This window comes from Hippichthys cyanospilos, chromosome 4, assembly GCF_059441005.1.
Source record: "Hippichthys cyanospilos isolate Australia breed blue-spotted pipefish chromosome 4, RoL_Hcya_1.0, whole genome shotgun sequence".
Taxonomy (NCBI): domain Eukaryota; kingdom Metazoa; phylum Chordata; class Actinopteri; order Syngnathiformes; family Syngnathidae; genus Hippichthys; species Hippichthys cyanospilos.
The window spans coordinates 17,147,028-17,172,780 of record NC_142372.1 but is presented as its reverse complement, the minus strand read 5'-3'; the positions used below and the strand labels follow the sequence as shown (position 1 = coordinate 17,172,780).

At 39.4% G+C, this 25,753-nt stretch overlaps 2 protein-coding genes across 2 annotated transcripts; one reads left to right on the top strand and one right to left on the bottom strand.

The window, feature by feature from the left end:
* Positions 1-2,088: 2,088 nt before the first annotated feature.
* On the bottom strand, positions 2,089-21,035 carry dhx38 (DEAH (Asp-Glu-Ala-His) box polypeptide 38). The gene is made up of 27 exons (XM_088413273.1): positions 20,381-21,035; positions 19,906-20,234; positions 19,544-19,722; positions 19,318-19,464; positions 18,324-18,468; positions 17,739-17,857; positions 17,581-17,654; positions 16,529-16,684; positions 16,288-16,449; positions 16,069-16,176; positions 15,428-15,549; positions 15,170-15,307; positions 14,719-14,905; positions 13,452-13,637; positions 13,217-13,357; positions 13,027-13,137; positions 10,564-10,680; positions 10,318-10,425; positions 10,128-10,240; positions 9,838-10,046; positions 8,005-8,159; positions 6,745-6,900; positions 5,985-6,119; positions 5,086-5,211; positions 4,867-4,962; positions 3,101-3,219; positions 2,089-2,380 (listed from the first exon to the last, which is right to left on the bottom strand). Exons 2-27 carry the CDS (start codon positions 20,229-20,231, stop codon positions 2,299-2,301), a joined length of 3,717 nt encoding a protein of 1,238 aa, XP_088269399.1. The 5' UTR covers positions 20,232-20,234; positions 20,381-21,035; the 3' UTR covers positions 2,089-2,298.
* Positions 21,036-21,586: 551 nt separating this feature from the next.
* cyb5b (cytochrome b5 type B) lies at positions 21,587-24,473 on the top strand. The gene is made up of 5 exons (XM_088414105.1): positions 21,587-22,014; positions 22,589-22,717; positions 22,986-23,012; positions 23,103-23,131; positions 23,313-24,473. Exons 1-5 carry the CDS (start codon positions 21,826-21,828, stop codon positions 23,392-23,394), a joined length of 456 nt encoding a protein of 151 aa, XP_088270231.1. The 5' UTR covers positions 21,587-21,825; the 3' UTR covers positions 23,395-24,473.
* Positions 24,474-25,753: the final 1,280 nt, after the last annotated feature.

Here is a 25,753-nt window from a genome sequence, read left to right as displayed (position 1 = left end):
GATGATTAACAACATGATGCTTTACACTGAGGTACAAGCAGAGAAGCGGCGCAGACGGTTTTGGGCAGGTAAGGCTTATTCAGGGAGAATCTGCTGTTAACACATCATACAGAGGGAATTATCATTTCAACATCATTTCAATAAAAAGGCTGTAATTCAGAGGATTTGGGCAATATTGGGTCTCTAAATGATTAATTGGCTCCTTAAAATATTTGTCCATTGATATGATGATTGATTGTTGATCAACGGTTGCACTTCTAAAGTACATTAACCATTACTTCCCTTTCAATGAAATGACCAATTACCCGGTCATGGGAGTTTTATTCATCAACCTAAAAATTTAAAATTTTAAATCCACTTCAGGCGAGCTGAGCTGTGCTTCTTACCCAAAATGTGAGGCATGATGAGTGTAAATATGAAGACCAACGGATTTATTAGAGCCAATCTGAAAAATCACCACGAGATGTCGCTAAGAATCCTTTACCTTTTCTCAATTAAGAATGCTTCAATCTAGTCCAATCCAAATGAGCATTTTTACACCAATTGGACTGTTTCAATTAAAAATTGAAACTAGAATGATACCAGATCATTTCACAGAGGGAAAAAAACAACTTTGTTTTGATTTCATTTGTAGTTGTTTGTTAACATCATGTTTTAGAGATGGATCATTTTGGAATTTCATCCGCTGTAAAATATCATCTTCAAAATGATGACAAAGGGATCATGACATTCTCTACTCTGTGTGACAAGAATAAATATTTCTAATTCGAATCAAATGTCTTGTGCTGCACGTGTATACAGTGGCATGCAACCTCACCTCAATATTCTCCTGACCCAGCATGAAAATGAGAATGTCACCAACCGACCCATTGAGCTGGATTTGCAGGGCCTTTTTAATGGCTGCCTCCACATAGTACTCTTGAGGAGTCTTAACAGCAAAAAAAAACAAAAACCTTGTACCTTATGTACCAGGGGTGATGGGTCTCCTTTTTAAGGCTGACCAGCTGGTTTGTTCCACCATTCGAGGGATCTCATTTCAAGTTTCTTGGTAAAGGTCTATTCAGGGGTGCTACAAAGGAGGATCAGTCAGGAAGGTGTGATTTTCATCCTGTGCGTCCTGTCCATGGAGCAGGCTATTGGCTTCTTCAGGCCATGATCTCCAACTCTCAGCTTGACACTGGTTCTTGACCATGGCTCAAATCTAACACCAATTGAGCGTTTTGCTGTGATGTCTGGTAACGCATCAAATAAGAGTGCAATAGACCATATGGAAATCATCCATGAAAGTAACTATTTTTACATATGGACAAGGTTGCACTGGAGTATCTTTGCCCCTTTGCCCATCCTGTGAACACCAAGAAAAGCTGGTGCCACACTGAACTTGCTCCTTAAAGGCCCTTAGTCGGAATGCTGGGTTTGCATGTTCTCCTTGCACTCGCATGTGATTCCTCCCAAATTCCAAAGCTACGCATCTTAAGACTTTGTGTCTGTAGGTGTCAATGTGAGTGTGAATGGCTCCGTCTATACATGTCAAAAAAAAGTCCATTAATTTATTTCCAGGCGCTTGTATTGCGGACACAGCAAGAAAGAATACTGAAACCATCTTGAATTAAAAAAAAATACATACATTTATTGTTCTACACATAAATGATTTCAACTGTTAATATCCATGTAGGACTTCCCTCAGATGTGTGGTTACAAAAAGCTAGTTCATATGGAACACTGGAAGTAGGAGAATTTGTACGCCCCACATCACCAAATACAGAAACATGCGGAAAAGTACTTTGGATGTAAAAATACTCTTGATCTTTAATCTGATGTGAAGGTGTCGCAAAGCTATTTTGCAGTGCAGAATCAAGGTCTGAAAAAAAAAAGTAGGCAAAGCTAACAATACAAGTGCGACCACGATCATGTCAAGTGAAATAGGACTAAGTTTGTGGAGAAGCTCTTTATGACAAAAACACACTATGTGTTCAATACAAGGACTCAAAGACAGCCAAAATGAAAACTAGATCAGATCATCTGCCAAATGGAGACGTTTCAATTCCCTAATACTTACATGGGCATGCTATTTTCTTTTTTTAAGACAATTATTATGTATAATGTATTCAATATACATTAAACCCATAAGTGTAGCTCATGGATTTTATGCTGATGGATCTCACACAAAGAAAAAAAAAAGTTAGGGAACCTTTTATTTCTCTCCCTGGTGGTCTGTACATAAACTGCAGGTGCTTTGACGTGGCTGACGTGTGCTCACGTCTGTGATGAAGTCCGAATGCCGCCCCAGGAGGCGTTTCATAACCCAAATCGGGAAGGAGTGCGTCGGGGTGTCATTGGGGCCTCTTCTCTTCTTCCCGGCGTACATATTCTCAATGACCTATAGCAAAGAAAAAAAAACATTATATATATATATATATATATATATATTATATATATATAAGCACCTTGAACAACAAGCAAAATGTGGATTAAGAGGTTTGAGAATGACAGCAAGACTGGCAAAGGAAAAATACATGAGGGCATGATGCCACCATGGAGCGATATGAGTGAAAGAAGATGTGGCTGAAACCTCAATCTGAGAGTGTCATCAATCCTCTTTAATCAATGAGAATTTGATACAATTCCTTCAAAGAAAAGCTATCAGTAGTAGAAAAAAATTTGGTACTAAAATGCATATCATTGGAAATTTAATTGGGGGGGCATCACAAAATCAATGACGTGGTGCCTGTTCCCTTAAGCCACATTGTGTAGAAGTCAGAGTTGCTGTTTCCTGGTTTTATGTGAATGCCGCAGGCGCACAACCGCGTCACAGAGAGACCATACTTCGGAAACATCTTTTAATTACGAGTGGTACACAAACCTTCTATTTCCTCCTTTTTTTCAGTTTTTATTTGCAAATGGTATACAAGCCAGAAATGGACTCATCTGCACTCAAGACACAAAACGTCCATTTGACAATTTGACGATTAGAATGACATTGGTGAAAGATCACTAACGTTCCGTAACTAAAAGAAACATGACTGCCCCCATCTGAGCGGCACTCCCCATGTAATATAAAGACAAAATCATTGTGGAAGAGGAAGCGTCAGCCACTTACTTCACGCTGCCGGTGTTCTTCCTCTCATTCTCCTCGCGACGGCTTCGTAGCTGCTCTTCGGCCAGTGCCATCTCCTCTTCCATGTTGTTGATTTCCTCTTTAGCTCGCCGACGGTTTTCCTGGAGGTGACCGATGTCAAAAGAAGAACAAAAGGGAGAAGAATTCATCAAAAATAATTTAAAGAAATGTTGGTTTTGATCCCCCTTTGCAGCTTTTGATTCTTTAGGAAAAGTTTGAACAATAAATTAGGAACATGCCCAGCTCCAGAACTCCATTCAAGTGTAAAGATGATGGAGGAACGTTAAAACTCAAGTTGACACTAGGACGATAACGAATCGTTATGCCAAAGTGATTACTACAGAATCAGTAGCTGATACTCAAAGAAAGTGTTCCTGTTGGGCAGTGCTTCTCAGTTATATTTTGCAAAGCTACCCCACCTCAAAGAAAAAACCCTTCATGCAAATGAATGAGAGTGTAACGTTTCACGCTGCTGCTAACAAATAAAGTTTGACCTCTCACGGATCTGCTGATTGTGTAGGCATTAAAAGAGGCTTTTCTTGTCATGGGTCCCAAACACATTGAAGTTTGATTCGTATTTCTCCCGTTTTCTTACTCCATAGGTTAACAATAACAGGTACAGCATTCAGTCATGTCCTAATTTTTCATCTTTCCCTCACAGGTGACTATGCTCGTTCTAATGCACTTTTGTATATCCGCGAATTAAATGTGCTAACCAGGAACAAATATTCATATAGGACAGAAAGCCAAATGGTCTGTAATCAACAACGCAAAACTTCAGCATGTTCACAAAATACAAAAAAATGTATACAAACACCACAGCAGTGATAAAAAAGGCCCAACAATGGCTTTATGGCCTCAGGCGCCTGAAAAGGTTTGGCCTGAGGAAAAACACCATCAGAGTAGCACCAGGTACACTGCTCAGGGGAAAAAAAAAAAAAAAAAAATCGGAAGAGACTGAGTAGGGTGGTTTGCACCACAAAAATATCACTGGTTGTGAGTTGCCCAGCCTGGAAGAGCTCTACACCCAGCGTTGCCTCAACAAGTCTCTGAAGATCATATACCCCATAAAAGGCTGTTCTCCCCACTGAGGGTCCATGAGAGTATAGGGCTACAAGAACCTCCCAGCCTACACTAGCAGACTGAGGAAGAGTTTCTTTTTGCAAGTCATCAAACTGTTGAACAATAGTGCTATGAGATGTGCAATAACACAATTTTCCCTGAATGTTCCTTCATGAGTAGCGTTTCTTAGGATTTTAGAGAATGTTTTAAAGAAAGTTTTTTTTTTTTTTTATCTTACATATCCTGTATTTTATTGGAGCTTCTGAGAAAAAAGGTTTTTTTTACATGTATGCACTTGAGTGCATCTAAGTGACTAAGTGAATTTGAATCTGAACTCCAAATTAATTCACAAACATAAACGTTAAAATCCGAGCACTAATACAAAGAGTATGAATGGTTTCGCCGTTATAACCGGCTCACCAAGGGCAAAAACAATGACAATGTGGCTCCTGAATTTGGCAACCAAAGGGGTTTTCCCCAAACTAATCCCATAAAGACAGAAAACAAAAGTGTCACAAACAGATTAAGATTAATATTAAACTCATGCGCTGCCAGATCAGTTGTATCTATAAAGTTGCCTTACCCTGCCTAATAAATTACACAGGTGATAGATGCAAATGAAAGAGTCTGGGACAAACTACCTATTGACGATCAAAGCCAGTACGAAAGTAGCTGTAAAACCGTACCTGTCTGCTTCGACCGGCATGTTTGATGCTGTAAAACATGGGCCCCAGTTCTGCCAGCCACTCGCCATCCACAGCTGTTACACACTGCATGTACTCCTACAAGACAAAACAGGGAGTTGAAAATGCACACACATACACACTTCGGGACACAAACACACACGCACATTCACAAACAACAAAAACTTTTCATCAATGCCGGTCAATCTTCAGAGGTCTCACCTTGGTAGTCATGACAAGCTCATGGTAGATGATGTAGTCAGGAGTGTAACCCATCCCAAACAGCGAACTGGTCGGGTGAAGGTGACACGGCATGCCCGTTCTCACGTTCACGTATTCGCCAATGCCCTGAGAGCAAATACATGCCATAAACTATAAATGTGCAAAGTTTTCAGCTACCTCAAAGCTTAAAAGCATTTCCTTAGATGTTCATCACTATGGCTGTAAATGTGCCACGACTACATGTGACACAAGGACTGGGCAATTACACTGCTAAATCAATATATAGTAATATGAAATGACTCAAAATGTATATAGCAATACGGCGTTCAGTTTCCAATATATTGTGTATCAATTTTGAAATGTTTTCTTTTTGTAATGTTTTGCTGTAACAAAGCATTAAATTAATAAATTATAACTATCCATTTGTTCTTGGTTTTCGTTGTCTTTAAGTCAAGCCACTAAGTTTTTCCAGTTTTTCTTCTCTTAGGTTTTAAATTGGGATTGAAAGTGTAAACTTTACTTTTTAATCATGTTTGGTAAGCTCTTTGTTACTTGCTCTTAGTTAGAGATCCGAGCAACCGCTTACCGTGATCCTGACTACATCTAGCCAAGACACGGAAAGAGAAGGCATACCAGTACATTTATTGTATTAGGTTTAATAATTTAAGATTTGAATAAATATATGTACTGCAGTACATATGCAGGCGCGGTGTTCCGGTCCCCATTAACCGCAAAAAACGAGGGCTCACTGAATATACTTTTTTTTTTTTTTTTTTTAATTTTGACAAACATTGCCCAATATAGCACATTAAACGTTTGCTCCATCAGAGTATATCGCAATACGCTTTAAAGCCACGATACCTATGTACAGGATTACCTACATAAAGCAAGAGAAATACCTTGAGTTTGGCAGCCTGGTGGAAGTAAGCAGCACAGATGCACTTTCTTATGATGTCCCAGTCTGAACCACAGGACATTAAGTTCATCCTCTGCTGCACCATGATGTCTTTTAACTGGGAGCGCACCTCCCGCACCTGCCACAAGACATTATACTTTCACTTTAGCAAACGTGACATCTTTGTTATGGACTTGGTAAATGGACTTTCACCTTGGGTACTCAAAGCGCTTTACGCTAACTAGTCATTCACCTACTGATGACGAAGCAACTGGGGGGTTCAGTGTAAATGGTAAATGGACTTTCACTTATAGCGCTTTTCTACCCAGTCATTTACGTACTGATGACGCAGCATCATGAGCAACTGGAGGTTCAGTGTCTTGCTCAAGGACACTTAGACATGGTCTTGATGGTCAGGGGATCAAACCCACAGCCTCTCAGCTGGGAGACGACGACTCGACCAGCAAGCCATGCCGCCCCCGTTCTGTCAGCCCTACAGTATTTTAAAAACAACAGGCATGCTAAACTAGCCTTAAAGTTAGATAGAGGCTACTGTATCGGCTCTTTTTAAGGGAATAGACCAAACAACAAAACTGTATTAAAACCTTACCATGATGAAACTTAACATATACTTGTCTGGTTACCATGATGAATGAGCACAACTGTTACTATGATACTCTGCCAAAAATCTCTCAAATTGGAAAACATGTTAGAATGTGAGGTCATTGTGCACCCCTTGTCATCATAGTGAGCGGGAGTCGAACCTTGCGCATAGCCTTGGTGTGAATGAAGTGATCGTTGCACCAGATGCTGGAGTAGTTGTTGTTTTTCCACTGGGTGTAGACATTAAGGTATGTCAGGTGGTCACTCTCTGGCACTGAGAACTTCTCCCTGACCTGGTCGCTTTCCTCCTCACGACCCTGAGGATATACAAACATTAATAAGTCATCTCTTATTTTTGTTTAAGTTTTATTAGAGTTTAAAAAAAATCTTATCTGGTCCATCATTCAAAACAGTGTAACTATAGATTACAACAAAAATATTACCAACGACTCAATGTAATTAAACCTTTCACTACAGATTCTTTTTTTTCCTTTCAAAAAAATACCTACATTCTACAATTCTACAAGACTTGGAAATTTGTTAAAAATTCCCCCTTCCAAAGATATGGTCTACATATAGTAGCATATTATCAATATAGATTAACATACCATTGGAACTGTCAATCCCATAGAATTTGATAATTGTACAAAAAAGTGTCATTGAAATGGAAATTACTTTGTTGCCAAACACGAACAATTGCACGTATAAATATGTACCTATATATACCACTGAGATTCATTCTCCAAACCAAGAAATACCACTCAGACTGTATATCCCATAGACCACGATACTTGTACAAAAACATGCCAGAGAAGTGAAAATTACCACCAAATGAAATACATAGTGATCGGTGTAATCTATAGTAACTATAGTAATCTATAGTAACACACATTGAGCACATATTTATCAAGATATTTCCGCAGTACTAGATTGTTAATTCACGAGAAATTGTACAACACATCCTACCTTGTTGAAGGTCGGCCCAGCCTGTTGTTTATGTAAAAGTTGCTAAAAGCCACTAGCATCAGTAAATAGGTGTGTAATGAACTGCTGGGATGCCATTTCATGTTATTGCTATGATTCCTATACCCACTGTGATTTTTCAAAAAACTGCGGGATGCATTGTCCCAACGGGAGTGAACGAGTTAAATAAGAAATTGCATGTATTTTGTTGGGTAAACTGAAAGACATTACAATATCTAAAATGCGTCAACAACTTCAGATCAATTCATCAAGTAGCTTGAGGCAATGCCATGAAATTATTGCCACAATTTATTCTTGATGCATGAAGCCTCATGTGCTCTTCATAAAAAATACATAAATTAAAAATGCCGTACTATAAAAGTTTGCGATCAAAAATACCAAATAAAACACGTAAGGAAAAAGACTGACTTGTCTACAAAATAATGATTAGGTCAAACCTTGGGTCGGTAAAAGATGGCTGGCACAGACAGCATAGAAACGATGATGAGGATATCTGCGCTGCAGCCCATGTCGCAGGACACAATTAGCATCTTTGACAATGCTGGGTCAAGAGGAAACTCCACCATCATTCTACCAGTTGGTGTCAAAGAACCTAAAAGCAGTGATTAAATCAAGTATAATGAATACTTCAGTAAATGACGTGAGCATGTACTGTACATGATGAGTTACAGCATAAGTTGCTTTAACATCAAAAGCCTACTCGCATGAGGAGAACCCGGCATAAAGATACTTATGTATCTATCTGTGTACAGGTGGTGGGTGAACTACTGACAGTTCTGCATGCTAAAGCGTAGGGAGCAAGATCAAAAACCTCGCCTTATGGCTAAATCCTTAGGAGTATTGCTGAGAATGAGATGAAAGGAAGGCCCAAACAGTTGAATAAAACATTGGATTGGGTACCAGCCAAATACTTCATTGGCCAAACCTGCACCTAGCCTGTCTGCAAATGTTGTGTTTAATTATGAGGGGACATGAATCAAGAAGCGCCAAGTCGAGGAACTGGAAAAAAAAAAACGTTGTGTTGTACTGTTGCAGTACTTCATTTTGACCTCAAAATTAAGGTTGATAGAAAGTATTTGAGTAAGGCCTATCCCACCAATTGATGGGCTAGCTGATAAACCAGCCGAGACCAAATTTTGGCCAATGGTTTTATTTAATAAATTAGGACGTAAGAACATAAAACAAAATACATCCAAACAACCCTCCACCTCTTCTTCCAAAAACAAATAAATAATAAAAAGAAATTGAATCAGCTGAAGATCCAAAGATAAAGTATTCTAAAAGTCAACTGTTCTGTCTGTAAATAATAATTTTATTGTTGTGATAAGAAAAAAAATCTTAAGAGCCGCAAATAATTGTTATTCTAATAATCGTCTAGTTAAAAGACAGTCCAGAGATAATTATGACTTTTGTTTTTAATAATTCTCACATCAGAAAATAGTCAAAGATGTTGATCATTGGCTACAGTACTCAATTCGTTATTTTTTCTTTTAAATAATCAAAAGATTAACTGGTCAGTGGAATTTCATTTGCCAAATATCAGGATTGGCATCAGCCTAAAAAAATCCACTTCTCAAAAATCTGAGCCCAGTATGTGAGGCCCAATCAGGGTTAGGATTAGAAAAATGTATATCGGGACACAATTTCAAAACTAGAGAATACGGTTAAATATAAAGAGGAATATAAATTAGAGACAATCTAGAAAATCACCACTAGATGCCACTAAATCTCCTTTACCTTTTTTCAATTATGAACACATCTATCCACCAATTCTATTCCTAATCTGACCAATTGACCAATGTCTATACCAGTGGTCCCCAACCTTTTGATCACCGCGGCACAGTCAACGCCTTAAATTTAGACTGCGGTCGGGATGGGGGGAAGGGGGTGCTCTCTGCTCTAAAAACCACATCACAAACGTATGGACGGGGCTTTCTGTTGTAGTTTTTGTCCACTTTTTTTTTTAATCGCACGAGGGGAGGGGAGTGGAGCGATCTTGCTGTGCACGGTATGGAAGAGTACTACATGAGTACGCTGCCAGGCGCTAGACGGCACAAGCACACAGATTGGATAATTTCCCACAGCACACCTGACAATATCTGTGCCGTGGTAATTGGAACAATTCTTCTATTTAACAAATTATTTTTCGTCTTAGTATCAAATGACAGTAACGTTACTATAATGAAACTGTGAGACTCAGACGTAAGGAACATCGAAAGCGAATGGCATATTTTTGAAATGACACAAGTATCACAAGCCATTTCACATACCAGTGTTATCAAGTGCTCCCAGGATCCAAAGCTGGTACATGGAGTTGAGCATGTTGTCTTCGGGTGGCGGGTCCATGAAGTGGAAGAGGAGTAAATCTTGAACACCCAGCGATTTCAAAAGCAGAACCACATTGGCCAAGTTGGTCCTCTGAATCTCTGGTATGGTGGTGGTCAGCATCTCATTCTTATAGGCACTCTGAGTGTAAAGCCTGAGTGCAGAGACATGGCAAAATGCACTCAATTAATCATTCCTAATCACAACGCTTCGGTGAGGACAATAAATAAAACACCTGTAACACTGCCCGGGTCCTGTACGACCTGCTCTTCCAGCACGCTGGTTGGCATTTGCCTGGCTGATGGGATATACTTGAAGCGCATCCATTCCAATGCGAGGATTGAACACCTGTTGATGATGCATAAAACAACTGTTAACATGATAAAACACATTGGAGGAATATTTTAACTACAAGGTGTTTAAACCTTAAGTTTGCAGTATCCGGCGTCCACAACAAACATGATACCGTCCACAGTGAGGGAAGTCTCTGCTATGTTTGTAGCAACAATACATTTGCGAACACCGTCTGGGGCCTGCGAGAGTGAAGAAAAAAAAAATGGTGGTGACAATTTTCAATCACTGGTCTCCATTATACCAATCCAAAAGAAATCCACAGAAAAGTCATGAAACAACCAAAAACATGCAAGATGAAGTAAAAAATAAAAAGAAACCTTCTGGAAAATTTTGGCCTGAAGGTCAGAGGGCAACTGGGAGTAAATGGGCAGCACAGCAAGTGCGGGAGCGTTGTCCAAATCCTCCAGTCGCTCCACAATCTGATCTGATGTTACCTACGAGGACAAGGATGTACAATATTAAATAAGGCAACTACCAATCAGCGGCTATTACATTGGGTACAGCGGATCCAATACAAGTGTAGGGTAAAAATCTGTATTTGCAAAGTGTACTTTTTGAAGACAGATTTACATATTAATCTAACAATGTTAATTGCATTGTACTCAGCAACTGTGTCAATATAAAATACAGTCAAAGTACTACCTGGCATTGAATTATGTATATGTTAGAATATCATAGAAGAATACATTAATTTCACTATTTCAATTAAAAAAATGAAACAGAAATTATATGGATTCATTTATCACACGGGGAAAAAAAAACATGGCCATGGTCATTGCCTCTTTAAGTACAGTCAGCCCCCTGCTTACGAGCATCCTGATTTGCGAACATTCCGCCTTACGAGCGTGGATCAGGGAGAATTTTGTCCTCCGCTTACGAGCAAACCTCTCGTCTTGCGAGCATTCCGACAAACCAGCCATTGAGTATGTAGAAATGTTCTCGCCTAACTGCGTCAATATATTCAGCAGTTGCGTCATCTACAATCATTAATAGATACTTATGGCGGTAACGTGAACGCTATTGGTCTTACAATCTCACACTGACTGTCTCACTCACGGTGTCTAAATATATTACCATTTAAGTGTAGTGTTTGTACAGCTAAAGGGAAAAACAGCTGACATGAAATTAAATGTGCCGATTGCAGGACAAAGAATTGTCATTGGTTTAAATGTGTGTTTTTTTTTTAATTAATTGTCAATACATTCCAACCGTTTAAAAAAAAGTGCGAATAATTATCAGTCAGTCAAGGAGACGCCAATATGCTATTGGTCGATTAAGGTCACCCGGTCTCACTCACGGAGATGCTATTGGCCGGCGTCACACGTCAATCACAGAAATGCCGATATGCTATTGGCCGAACGCCTTTATCTAGCTTGATGGGACAGGATGGAAGGAAGTAGACAAAATGAGTGAAAAACGGAATGTTTTGAAGACTTTGCAAACTTTATCTGTTAGACATAGCTTCTAAAATTACTAGCAGCGGTAAAGGAAGAAATAAGAGGATGATGTTTTAGTATCTCCGTGATTTGCACCATGACTGAAAGAGTTACTGTAACACTGTAAGACCAATAGCCTATATGCGTTGCCGTATTAACTCAAGAGGTTAATCTCTGCACCCTATTACGGGTGATGTTACAGCGCCATATAATGGTTGCTTGACAAGATTGCATGTCAGGTTAGTCGGCGATCTCCCGATATGCATTGGGACAGCGTCATTGTTGCAATTCTGTGAGTTGTAACCAAAGGTGAACTGACGCTCGAACAAGCCTTAAGTGTGCTGCCTAGTAAATGCAACACACACAACCACCTCTCCGCTTCCACCGTGCTCAATTCACGTCGGGAAAAACAGTTGACATGAAATTAAGTGTGCCGATTGCAGGACAAAAAATCGTCACAGATTTAAATGTGTTTTAATCAATAGGATGTCAATACATTCCAACCGTTTAAAAAAAAAGTGCAAATAATTATCAGTCAGTCAAGGAGACGCCAATATGCTATTGGTCGATTAAGGTCACCCGGTCTCACTCACGGAGATGCTATTGGCCGGTGTCACACGTCAATCACAGAAGTGCCGATATGCTATTGGCCGAACGCCTTTATCTAGCTTGATGGCACAGCTGGTTGGGATGGAAGGAAGTAGAGAAAACCCTGACTGAAAAAGTTACTTTGACACTGTAAGACCAATAGCATATCTGATTTACCGTATTGACTTAGAGCATTCATCTCTGCTCATCTCTGCTTATCTCAGCACAAGTCACGTCTTTCCAAAGGTAAAAGTCATTTATCCTTTGTATTTGTTATTTAATGCAACTGTACAGTAGATTATGTCACTTAATATTAATTTATGTATACAGCGTGATGATTTTACCTAAGGCTTCTGCGCGCGTTGCACGCACTCACGAATTAACATGGGTTTGGATTGCCCGCTATACGAGCAATTCGAGATACGAGCGTAGCCGCTGAACGGATTAAGTTCGTAACCCGGGGGCCCACTGTACTTTAATTTTTTTGAGCACAGCCATTGATTTACATCTTTTTAGTTTTATGTCATAGTTGCTGTATAAATTGACACTTTGAACAGATAGCATTACTTTACTGGTGGATTGTCTCCTGGTGGCTAGCAAAAAAAAAAAAAAATGCAAATAAGCCACACTAGACTGTAAACTGCAAGGCTTAAATCATGAAAAAAAAGTTGAAAATTAATGGCCGAAAAAAATAAGGTGTTTCAAATTCTTCAATCTTTTTGTGCTGCACGTTTATACAGTTGCATCGACACTCACCTCAATATCCTCCTGCCCCGGCATGAAAATGAGGATGTCGCCAATCAACCCACTGAGGTGGATCTGCAGGGCCTGTTTCACTGCTGCCTCCACGTAGTCCTCCTGAGGAGTCTATATATAAAAAAAAAAAAAAAAACGTGTCAATCAATGACGCTTATAGAATAAAGCCAAAAAGCTGAAATTTATGCACCTTGCTAAACAATATATCCACTGGAAATGTTCTTCCTGGGATGTGGAATATTGGGACATTTCCAAAAAACGCTGCAAATTTGTCGGAGTCCATTGTTGCTGACGTTACAATTAGTTTTAAATCTGTGCGCCGAGAAACAACCTGGTAGGAAGGACATATAAAATCAAAAGATGAATCACAATGTTCATGACTTCTCGTGCTTAAAACGAAACAGGCATTGTAAAAGTGATCAAACCTCACGGAGAAGACCAAATAGCACATCAGTGTTCAAAGAACGTTCATGCGCTTCATCCATGATGACGGCGCTGTAGTGGTCCAGATCAGATTCCCTCAAGGACTCTCTCAACAGGATGCCGTCAGTCATGTACTTGATCATCGTTTTCTCGCATGTGCAGTCTTCAAAACGAATTGCATAGCCCACCTGCAGAATACATACCTCATTTCTATTAATTATATATTCTATAAAACACGGAATTGCACCCACTACCTGGGAGTTAATCCAGTTGGCAAATTTGTGATTGTGATGATAACTGTTATTTACATACATATACAGGTTAAATATAGCACACACATATGTGCGCACACACACACACACACACACAAATCAGTCAAATAAAAATAAATTCTTCCACTAGGCGGAAGTTTTCCTTTTGCTTTTGAAGGGATTTCTAAAATGTTTATTGCAGAAACAAACTTACATTACGAAAAAAGTGCAACCTGATCTAATTTTCCCTGCTTCAATTGATTGGAACTGATGCGTCATTATTCATTTCATATAAAAAAAAAAAAACTTATCTGAAGCACCTATATATTCATCAATATGGGGGCAAAATCAACAGTTCTAGAAGTATCCAAACCTCAAAGGCAAAGGGGTGTAAAAAAACAAAAAACAAAATCACATAAACTTCAGCTAGCTAGCCCTCACCTCTTCTCCCAAATAAATACAATAACATTGTGTGAAATTACAATGATGTGGTGTTTTATTTTTCCCCAAACAGCAAAGGCAAACGCGTGTATAGATCACTAAAGCCTCCTCTTCACCGACTGTTTCTACAGTACACTGCACGACTCTGCCCGACAACAAAGGACGTTGTATCCACCACAAATCCCCGGGAGCCCCTCCTTACATCGCCAGTGACATTATGTTACCGGTGACTATAGCCAGCACGCTGCATACAGTGACAAAAGAAAAAACAACAACAAAAATGGAGCGCGCGGAAGGATAACTTTACTTGGTGCTTGGATTGTGACTGTTGTGGCATACTATACTGCATCTACCGTAGGATTCTTTTTTCCCCTATCCTTCGTTAATGGTGACAGTTTCCCCAATCTAGTTTTCTGTGCCACATATCTGACACTGTTTCGGAACCACAACAGAAAAAGCAAGTAGGGTAGAGACACCTGGGTAGATTTCTCTGTGGAAAATGTGATTTTGTCAAGTAAAGTAGGGGAGATAGCTTTGATAGAGAAACTGCGATAAATTTCAGCTAGTTAGCGCTTACCTCTTCTCCTAAATTGGTGCCTATCTCCTCGCTGACCCGCTTGGCCACACTCATGGCAGCCACTCTACGGGGCTGAGTACAGCCCACCATGCCGTAGCTGGTGTAGCCATCCTCATGGAGGTACTGCGTCAGCTGAGTGGTTTTCCCACTGCCTGTTTCACCAACAACAATCACAATGCTGTTGTCTCTAGAAGGGGAAGAGACAATTGAATAAATGACTGCAGCAAAAGAATTTTATCTGTCAGTGATTTGTCTTTGAATTTATTTTTTTTAAACATATAAATACAATTTCATAAAAACACAAAGCCAGAAGATCATTGATAAACATCATAGTTCTGTACATTTTATACGTACAAAAGAAATAGAAAAAATTAGAACAAGTTCTCGTCCTGAACCTTGTTCTAAAAAAATCAATAAAAATCATGTTCTCCTGTTGAAAGGCTGTTTCTACCTGATGATGTTAAGAAGCTGCTGCCTCACAGCAAAAATAGGGAGGTACTGTCTCTGCTCCAGAATGCTTTTCTTCTTGGCAAACTCACTGCTGGCCTCACTCTTTTCTTTCATGTGATCTGCAAACTTCTGCTCAGCTCTGTAAAGTCAAGCGTGAAAGAGACAACACTGAAGTTAATACAAACGTTTGGACAAAGAAACAGCACAGCTGTGAGAGCAAGACATGGTTGCTGCATTGTGAAACTCCAAAAACACCGACCTGTAGTCTACTTTGCCATCCTCGCCAACCTCTTGGTTTGCACAGGCATCGTCTTCTTTCTTCTGGATGCCCATGATGTCTCCCAGCTTTGTGCCAGCTAGTTCCCAGTGCTTGTGCTGTGCCTGAAAATATATTTAAGTATTATGTTATGCTGGTCAGAGAGCAAAGATTTTTTTAAGTCAAGTCAGATTTATTCATACAGCTCTTGTTTCATATAGTTTTAAAAAATTATATACATATGAATCCCTCGTTTTTCACGGTTAATGGTGACCAGAACACCCACACGATTAGTGAAAAACCGAGAAGTAGCATCAACACCGCCCCCACACACACACACAGAATTAAACCTTAACATTGACTGCACTGTCATCCCTTCTCTTGCCATCCCTTTGGCTTTTAGCTGACCAAACATGATAACAATCAGTTTACACTTGAAATTTAAATCTAGGTAAGAGATTTAAAACGCTCCAGTGTCGCGCTGCTCTTTCCTGCTCTTCCTTCATGTCTTCCTAACAGCGTTTGTGAGTTTCATGAGTGAGACAGCCACTCCTACAAGACACGTGATTGGCTCCCGACGCGACCATCGGCAAATGACGGCGGGAGTAGATTACAACAGTATACATCCCTAGTTAACAAAATACCTTTTTGCGCTCTTTCTGCTCGCGGTGTTTACGAACAAGCTGACTTCCCTTGCGGGAAATGATGGCCATATCAGAAGTGGCGTCTTTCACAGGGATGATTGGTTCTGGCTGCCATGACAAGGCAAAAACGCCCACAAAGACAAACACAGAAGTCAGTCAAAGTTTAGAAAGTACTCTTGCTCGTTTCCTTGTTGTTAAGGTAAGCCAATCTTGCCTTACCTGTTTGGTGAACACTATTCTTCCATCGAGGAAAGGAGGGACCAAATTGTGAACCAGTAAATGAACCTTTGTAGCGTTATCCTCCTCAAAGTCCTCGTCGACCTCCAACCTCTGCACCACACCACTTGTCAACATACGGTTCGTCTCCCATCGTTCATTGTCCTGTTAAAAGAGAAACAATGCCTGTTAGCGAGACAGAAAAATTAAAGCTCACATACCCGGTACACCAGGGTTAGGTTACCTCATTGATTTGACGTTTTTGAGCAGATATTCGTTTCTGAGTCTGCTTCTGAAGGATCTGCTCTCTCTTCTTGACATATTCTTCAGATGTGGAAGTGAAAGGGTTGTGGAATTCATCATACCCTTCATCCATCATGTACCAGTCCCTGTCGGCTTGCTGCAAGCGATGAAAGAATTATAATTAAAGAATGAGTAACACATGTATACATACATATACAAATATTTCTATTAGGGATGCACTGAAACTATACAACCATACTCATACTCAAGAAAAAGCTCTGATACTACGACACCATTAGCACCTCACGAACCGGACAATACTTTCCCAATATGTGGCATAGCAGCAATGTAGAACTACTTTAAAGGGACAATGTGTAAGATTTAGACTGTTTTTAATTACAGACAGCCGAAGATGCTGCATTTACCGTTGGCCGTAGCCACAATAGACATGGCAGCTTCCGGAGGAGTGCCATCCCCCATGTAATGAGATTGAATGATAACTAGACCTACGATTATATTTATAACATAATGTTTGTCGTTAAAAACACATTTATTTGCAAGTTTTTAACATTTATAACAAATTAACTTATTCCTTCTTAATGAAAACTGGTCGAAATCTTACACATTGTGCCTTTAAGGTAAACACAAAAGACAACACTTCCAACTTCAAACACTTACAAGCAACAATCTGATAATAATGTGATGATGTATTATTTCAGTTGTCCTGTCCCTTTTATTTCAGACCTAAAATGTCTCGTGTTTTGAGGTTAGAAAAAAATGTAAGACAAGACTGACAAAAACATGCAGATAAATATTAAAATGCCAAAATAGACAAATTGTTCCTCCAAGTTTTGAATTTGCCAGGTTCAGGAAAAGGTTTGATTTTTGAAAAGTATATGATTATAATAAAGTGCATTTTCACCACAATTGCAAGACAAAGACAGCATTATCAGATAACATGTTTGATACTGGTAGTCATTTTCTGTATATCTAACAAAAAAAAAAAGAGTGGTATCAGTGCATCCCTAGTAAAGAAAACATCAATAAATCGACCTTTTGATCTTCTTCCCACTGCTCTTTCTCATCCTCGTTATCAAAAGAAATTCCAGTCCCTCCTTCCTTTTTACCTACAAAAATCAGAGTAATCCCTCATTAAAAATGTTTTGGAAGACACATTTATTGCATTTTAACTCTATTGTGGGTGTTAGTACCTTTTCCTTGGGATAAACGAGGTGTTGAACCTAAATGCTTTCTGTCATTGGCCCACTCGTTGTACTTGTAGGATGGGGTGGGGAGAGGTGTGTTATCAGCATAACGGCCTCTCACTGATCTGAAGTCAGAGCAGAGAGGATATTGCAGAAGATTTAAACATGTGATAATAATCCTCAACCATGCTTAAACTGATGTTTTTAAGGCATTTATCCATCCATCCAGCATCTGGACTACAATACTTGTCCTAATGAGGATGGAGACCTTGTTGGACAGAACCTATCCCAATCGTCTTTTTGCAGTAGACCGGGTACACAGCGATGAAAAGACAATCACACTCACAATCACAACTACGGACAATTTTAGAGTTATAAATTAACCTAAAACACTTGCTATTGGAATGTGGGAAACAACTGAACATCTGAGAAAACCCCACACAGGCACGGGGAAAACATGCAAAATCCTAACAGGGGGGGCGGAGGGGGAAGTGAATCCACAACATCTGCAATGGGAGGGGGACGCGCAAAACAGTCATCCATCGTGCTGCTACTTTTAAGGCATTTTATATTTTAATATCAAATGTTCACCTGTCCCTTCTCTCACTTTCCCGGCCAGTGTGCCGACTCCGCTCTGATTCTATTGCAGGGGAGGGAGATTCCCACTGGGAATGCCGCGAACTGGCATAACCGCTGTCGTCTTCTTCCCAGTTGGAGCGGGAAGGCGTCGAACCATCTGTGTTTAAAAAAAAAAAAAAAATTGGTTGTAGTTGGGGTTTTTTTTGTAAGCAGTCTATAACAAGGACTCTTATCATTAGTAATTTGCTCTTGTGAACGAAACGTGGAAATGTATATGACAGTTGTTAAATTCATAATATTGTGATGGTCTCCTGAAAAGAAATAAAAAAAAATAAATACCAGTATTATTGTTGAAAGTGTGATGCAGAAAAGCCCAAACAGTTTTTACTTTTTTTTTTTTTTTTTTTTTTTTGGGGGGGGGGGGGGGGGGGGGGGGGGGTCGGGCATGTGCCATTTTTTTTCCTTGAAATCCATCTTATTCATGGATAAGGTCTATGTATTTGGTATGCTCATTTTTCTTACTAATAAGACGAATTGGGCATTCTATAATTACACATTACTAGACAGGCAAAACTATAAAATAGTTTAAACCTGTGCGGTAATAGGTGGTACAAATAGTGACATTATAAAATTAGTTACGAGAACTTTACTGGGGTTTTTTTTTGTTTTTTTTTAATTGCCTACCTTATTAATTACTCGATTGTGGAATGAGCCTGCTCAGGGAAGTGAACAGAATAAGAACTTTATTGTGTGGTATTATTATGCATATGATAACAAAACTGTTGAGTCTAGTACTTGTAAGAAACGTTCATTCTATGGTGTGTCGTAGTTGTTTTATTCGTGAACTCAATTGGCTTCCTAGGAGAATAAAGAGCATGTTAGTACATGGGCCTTTAGTTGGACATCTACAACAAATAAATGCTCATATAGCTTTCAGTCATTGTAGGCACTCTATCATTTTTTATATGATTAGTGTAAAATTTAAAAAAATAAGTGAAATAAAAACCTCTTGGACGCTGTTGTGGTGTGTGTGGTTCATCCCGTCTACAACCCCGGCTGATGCGATCCGACCAGCCATCTTTCTGTGAGCGGTCACTTCGCTCACTGCGGTGTGAACGCTCCAAGCGGCTGCTAGAACTCCCGTCTCGAGAATCTCATCAGAAAAAGGAATGTTAAAACCACAGCTGAGAACTGACAATTAATTACATTAAAAAAAATCCCTTCGTAATTACCTCTTTCACTTTGGCGATCTCTGCGTTTGTCTTTGTCTCTGTTCCTTTCTTCCTTCGAGGATATGTAGACACCTTGTTCACGCTTGTCTTTAACTCTCTGCTCATGTCGGCGACGGAACTCCTCACTGACTCCTCCGGGACTGGAAGGCGTCTCGGAGCCACTGGTACGGTACTTCCTGCTGTCGTGGTGAAAAACAAAAAGATTATTGAATCAATCACTAACAGGTTGTACATCTGATAATCAAAGTTTCCCTTGTGAGTTTTTTTCCTATTCCAAGCTGTTCAATTCAATAAAATGACTGTAAAAATGAACAACTTGAAAGTCTAGTTCATTATATTAAAATGTAAATAAACTGACTTACTTCTCTTTTTTATCCTGACCATTTTTCTCATCATCTTCATCTTCAGAACCAGAATCACTTTTGTTTTCCTCCCAGTCCTTGTATGAGGAAATCTTGGATTTTTTTCTCGTGCTGTCCTCACCAGTGGCTTCACTCTGTTCTTTACCCCCTCGCTCTTTCCTTTTCTGGGCCGCCAGCAGATCCAAGCCCAGCAGAGAGGTGCGTGGTGTAGGAGCCCGGAAAACATGGTGTTCTGCTGCAGAGCTCTTCTTCTTGACGATCAACCCTCCAATTTGGACTTTTGGATCCGTCCCCTCTAATCTATGCATGGAATCATCGTCATCCATTATCTGCAAGGGGAATATATATATGTGTATATTTATTTTGTTTCCATTCAAACATAAGTTATTACAAAAGGCCGTGCGTGCCGTTTAATCTAGGTTCAATTATGTACAGAACTTTACATTATCAGACAATGATCTAACGTGAAACTTACCAAAGCGTGGTGAACGATGGTTCGCTTCCAATCTTAACGGGCAAAAACGTCAAAAATGTTCAGAACGTGATTCGTTTTCAGATGAACTCATGAAAATTTAACATAAATTTCAAATTAGGATTTATATCAAATCCGCATATCTGCGTGGCTGCTACAGAAACAATTATTTCGACAGCACATTCGTCAAACGAACGTGAATGTTTACAGACGAGTGAACCGCCATTGCCGTACTTTCTGCTTCTTCTGCTTGAACGTCGACAGACCGGGCACCTTTGGTGCACTTCTGCCCTCTAACGGTTTGGTGGTAATCGCCTATAACACGCCCAATCTGAAAATCGTTATAAGAATTTGCAATGTCTATTCGTGCCCTGTTTCAATAAAACTTCTATAAATTAAAGTATTTTTGTTTCATTTAATTTACCGGTCAATGTAGGGTTCAGACCGTAGTCAAAGAAAGTGGGATTGGAGGATGTATTGCCGCAGTGCCCTTGCCTAAATATCAAATTTAGCCAGAGTGGATTAGACTGCAAATTATGATCGCACATTTCTACCCCACTATTTACGGAGTCGACAAACACACTTTTGAATAATCAATCATTGAAAAACTATGATGTAGACTTTTGTAGTATTACCGTACCCACGCAGTGTTGTATGAGAGCAAATGTGAAACACTTGGTGAAAGGTTGCAATATACAGGGGGACGTCCCTTGAAGATTATAAAAGGTGCGCGGGGCGTTGCCGACGAACAAAAAAAAATGATGTTCATAAATCAAAATGCATGTTAACCGTTTGTTTGAGAGAATGATCTTACAGGGGAAACTATCCATCTGTATTGTCTTTTATTACAATGTCCAAACGTATTCAGATGTTTGGCAAAGCGGGGCCCTTCAACGCATATAGCAATTTCATATTGCAGGAGACACAGACGTATTTTAGACACAACAATTAAATAAATGAATAAATAAATCACATTAGCTCTGAATATTACACCGCAAAACTACAATAAACCCACTCAACTGATGAAAAAGAATGATGAAATCGGTACAAACGTCAATGCAACCTCGCACATCATGTATGCGAAACACCGGCGCAAGTGTGACTCTTTCAATCATGTGTTCGTGTAGTGAAATTGATTGGTTCATACGCTACAATTTGATTGGCTAGCTGCCGAACTTGCGGCTGGGTTCTGAATAGCACGGATGTTATTGGTCCCACTCATTATCTTCTGATGTACGGGGCGTTCGGGTTGGGGTGTTTTTAGTTCACAGAATTCTCTGTAAGCGAACGTTTATGTGATCCTTATAAGATAGTTATATTTTTTTCCCGCTGAGAACGCATTTTAAAGGGAACTGCTTGCTCTGAGTCATCCCTTGGTTAACAGAATTAAACATTGACGATCCGGTCAGTCGCTACCTCTGTTTTTCTTTCAGCAAAACAAAAAAAATATGGGTGAGGAAATGAACGGCAATCCCTTAAACGAGGACAGACCTGCTAATGGTGAAGAAAATGGCAAAAGCCTAAAAGACGATGTCAAGTACTACTCATTAGAAGACATTCAAGTCCATAACATGAGCAACGACACATGGCTCGTCATCCACGATAAAGTTTATGACGTTACGAAATTCCTCGACGAGGTAAGGCGCCGTTTTGAAAGTTGATGCAAGCATTTTTGTAATAACTGCGTCGTTACTCGGCGTTTTGCTTCGAGTCTCGAAATTTCGGCTAAGGCTACTTCCTGGAAGTAGCCGAGGAATTGCTGCGTCACACATGACGTCCTTCACCCGTTGGCCACTCAAAAGTTAAATAGCGCATGCGCAGCCACGCGTTTATCCTAACCTAAGTTTACTTTAGGTCATACCTTGCAGGTAAAAGTGCAGTTTGCAGCCGTGGGCTTAACTGACGTTTAGCTTATTATCCTTTACAACAACCACAAGTGCTTGACATGGATATAAAATACACTTATACACATATAACAATAAAACCAAGACTATAAGGCTGACTAAGAGGCAGCACGATATATTTGACAATTTGAATTACAGGAAGTCTTTCACCTTTGGTCACTTTTCACCTTTGGTCACTACTAAAACCAATCTACATTAACCTAACAGGGCAACAACAGTATGAAACATTTTATTGAGCAGAGACTTCTAAAAGTGTGTGCCTATTCAGTGATTTCATTTTATTTATGTATTTATTTTGTGTATGTAGCATCCGGGAGGTGAGGAAGTGTTGCTGGAGCAAGCCGGTGCAGATGCAACAGAGAGCTTTGAAGATGTGGGTCACTCCACCGATGCAAGAGAAATGCTGCAACAGTTCTTCATCGGGGAACTTCACATGGTAAGCGGCGACTTCTGGTAGCCAGTGTTTGCTTTCATTCCGTTAGAAATTAAGCAGGCGATGCCAGTGCACGCTACTATGCAGCAAACGATTGATGAAATAGGTTGGTCTTTCTTGAGCAGTTAGTCATTAAAAAGCTGAAAACTGACATCTCACTCCTAGTCCTTTTGATACAGCTGTTGTATTGGATCAAATCCAAGCTCAGTGTAATGTCTACACATTGTGAGGTTGTCTACCACCAATGATTTAACTGATTCTATTTTTTCAGGATGACAGAAAAAAGGAAAAGCCGAAGGTAAGACATTAAGTCTTGTGGTTTAACTTGAGAGTGGCAAACCAAACATTTACTAACCTCTTTGTTTTTATTTTCCGTTTGCTGCGGCAGGATGTAGACATCACTTCAGGAGAGTCAAGGTCAGTCATCACAATTTCAGCCAAACTGTAGAATACTAAAATATTCTATTCCATGCTCCTTTAAGATGGATAAATTTATTTCTGGAAAGGAAAAATCACTGCGTTATTTTCATTTGATATTATCTTTATTGATGATAGTTTAATATTTTGAAGATGATAACGCTCTTTACCCCAATCCCAGCAACACCTGGGCCACATGGGCAATACCAGCCATTGCTGCAACCGCTGTTGGCATCCTGTATCGCTTCTATGCCACTTCTTGAGTGCCGACGGTCCCTTTTCATTTCATTCTTGTCATCTGGAGGCCTTGAAATACTTGACCAAAACCACATCTCAAACCGTCTGACAATAGAGGAGAGCGGCCAATCAAGCCGTCAACCAGCAATCCCAGAAAAGCGGCAGTCAGGGAGAGACTGTTAAACTCACTGCCTCTAAGCTTCTTTCTTTTGTTATTTCTTTGCCTGTCCTTGTAATTGTCATATTTAACTATGCATCTGTTTAACCCAGTTTAGTCTCTGTTGACCAGAATCAGAATGATCAGAAGAAAGAATAAAAAATGTCACTTGGAGGAAAGATTTTTTTTTTTTTAATCAGGATCATGGCATCATTAGACATTTTTTTGTGAGGAGCAAAAACACTTTTGTTACTGCCATAGTTTGCACCATTTGTGTGTCAGACTTGATTACATCCAGCATGGATCAGTTTGTTTTTATTATCATTTTGTGCATAACTGAATCATTGGCATTATAATACACACGTTGTATTGTTTTCCCATTTCCCTGAAAATAGTGAAACAAATTGCAAATCTGTACTTGTCAAAGAAGAATACAATATATAGTAAAGTAGGGTTTGTCTTATTTTTTCTCATCAAACCTGTGTGAATAAAGTATGCATTGTAAAACAATATTTTAGTATGTCAACATGATGGTAGAAGAGGTTTTTCTCTTGTTCTACATTAAGCCATGCCTCATACACCTGTCCTAAATATTTTTGGTGAGTTGTACCAGCAACTGCTGAGTTTTGTGATTGCATTAATTTCAACTGCTTTTGTCTGCAACAAATACAATATGTTAAACTCTAAGTGAGAAAAGTATCTGAAACCTGAAAACCATTTGTCAATTTAGTAAATTCTTACTCATTCAATTGGACATTATACATTGCCTTTTTGTTGTTTTTCTTAAACCATTTGAGACATGTTTTCCTCTTTTGCAAGTTGCACTGTTTCAAAACTTGGTTAAGATTTTGCGAGGCTTATAGTCTATATTTACTATGCTGACAGCTTGTTTGATTATTTTCATCTGCCATCGAAAGCTGATTAAATAAACATTGAACATGTTCAGCACTGTTTGATTTTGTGATTCATTTTTTTTAAAATTGTTATACCCATAGATACGGTAATCATAATATGGTATTCTCCGTATTCTGTTCTCTTCAAGCAACTTGTTACTCCTCTGTCTTAATTGCTCTTATTTGGGCATCGGAGCAACTGCTCACCATGATCCCGACTCTACTGAGACATGGACAGAGAAGGCATGGCCGTACCTTTACTTTATAAGGTGTAATAATTTTAAGATTTACTTTTTATATTGAAAAGCAGACTATTACGCTAACAATATGTAAGAAAAAAAGGTAAATTCACAGAGATGCCAAAAATGTCTTTTGGATCCAAATTTAGATGAAGAAAGATGACTCAAAACTTAAGTTGAGATTCAGCCATGTTTTGCCCTTTAACTGATTTATTATGAAGTAATTGTGAGGCAAGACTTGTTTATTTAATCGACTAGATTACCTACAACACGGTCACGTTGTACTACCAACATCACTCTGAACACAAGGTGGCCCCATTAGCTCAATTGTTGAGCTCTGTAAACAAAACGTTAAAAAGTTCACCAAACCCACTCAAATGGAGACAACGAGTAACATCAGTGGTGCATTACATACAAATTCATGCATCACACTTGGTCGAAATTGTTTGACACACTGAGGAAGAGCAACAACTGACATCCTTTTTTTTTCTTACCACGTGAGATAGCACCTGTATTGCTGAAAGGCAATATAATAAAGTAATATGGGGTCTTCACTACACATTTAAAATCTGTTTCCTATTTATTATCAAATTTGTGCTCATTACTCCCACCCATGTCAGCAGGGATGATTGTCTAGAATAATGCATCCCTGTCAGAGCACCTGTGGGAGACTCTGAAGCCTTCATCCGAACATGAGAGCCTGTCAATTATCTCAACGAGTGGCAAGGCTGCTAATGCCCCATCAGTCCTGGGAGGCTGTAGGAGCAGCAAAGATCGCAAACGACTGGAAAAACACTTAGAGATGCGCGGGGAACTAAAACATGATATTTGAAAGGTCATCTTCACAGGATACATGCTCACTATGATTAGTTTTTGCACGGACCAATGTTAAGATGATATTTCACATTTGCACTCAGGGACTCGTAGTTCAAGACACACACCCACATCAGAGGAGCATGACAGACTTTCTGTCCGCCGTTAGAAATCCCAAGTGTATTATAAAAGCTTTGACAGCTGCCTAAAAGCTTCACTAAAACAAGCAACTTCTCCCCTGAAGGACTGAGAGGAGGTCATTTAGGAAAATACAGATGCTTTC

Excerpts from the sequence above, each read along its gene's own strand:
- cyb5b (XM_088414105.1), top strand. The coding sequence starts at position 21,826 with ATGGGTGAGGAAATGAACGGCAATCCCTTAAACGAGGACAGACCTGCT. Across the intron at positions 22,718-22,985 it reads TCATCGGGGAACTTCACATG|GATGACAGAAAAAAGGAAAA; the intron begins GTAAGCGGCGAC and ends CTATTTTTTCAG. Across the intron at positions 23,132-23,312 it reads ATCACTTCAGGAGAGTCAAG|CAACACCTGGGCCACATGGG; the intron begins GTCAGTCATCAC and ends CCCCAATCCCAG.
- dhx38 (XM_088413273.1), bottom strand. The coding sequence starts at position 20,231 with ATGGATGACGATGATTCCATGCATAGATTAGAGGGGACGGATCCAAAA. Across the intron at positions 5,212-5,984 it reads ACCAGGCTGCCAAACTCAAG|GGCATTGGCGAATACGTGAA; the intron begins GTATTTCTCTTG and ends ATTTGCTCTCAG. Across the intron at positions 2,381-3,100 it reads AAGAACACCGGCAGCGTGAA|GTCATTGAGAATATGTACGC; the intron begins GTAAGTGGCTGA and ends TCTTTGCTATAG.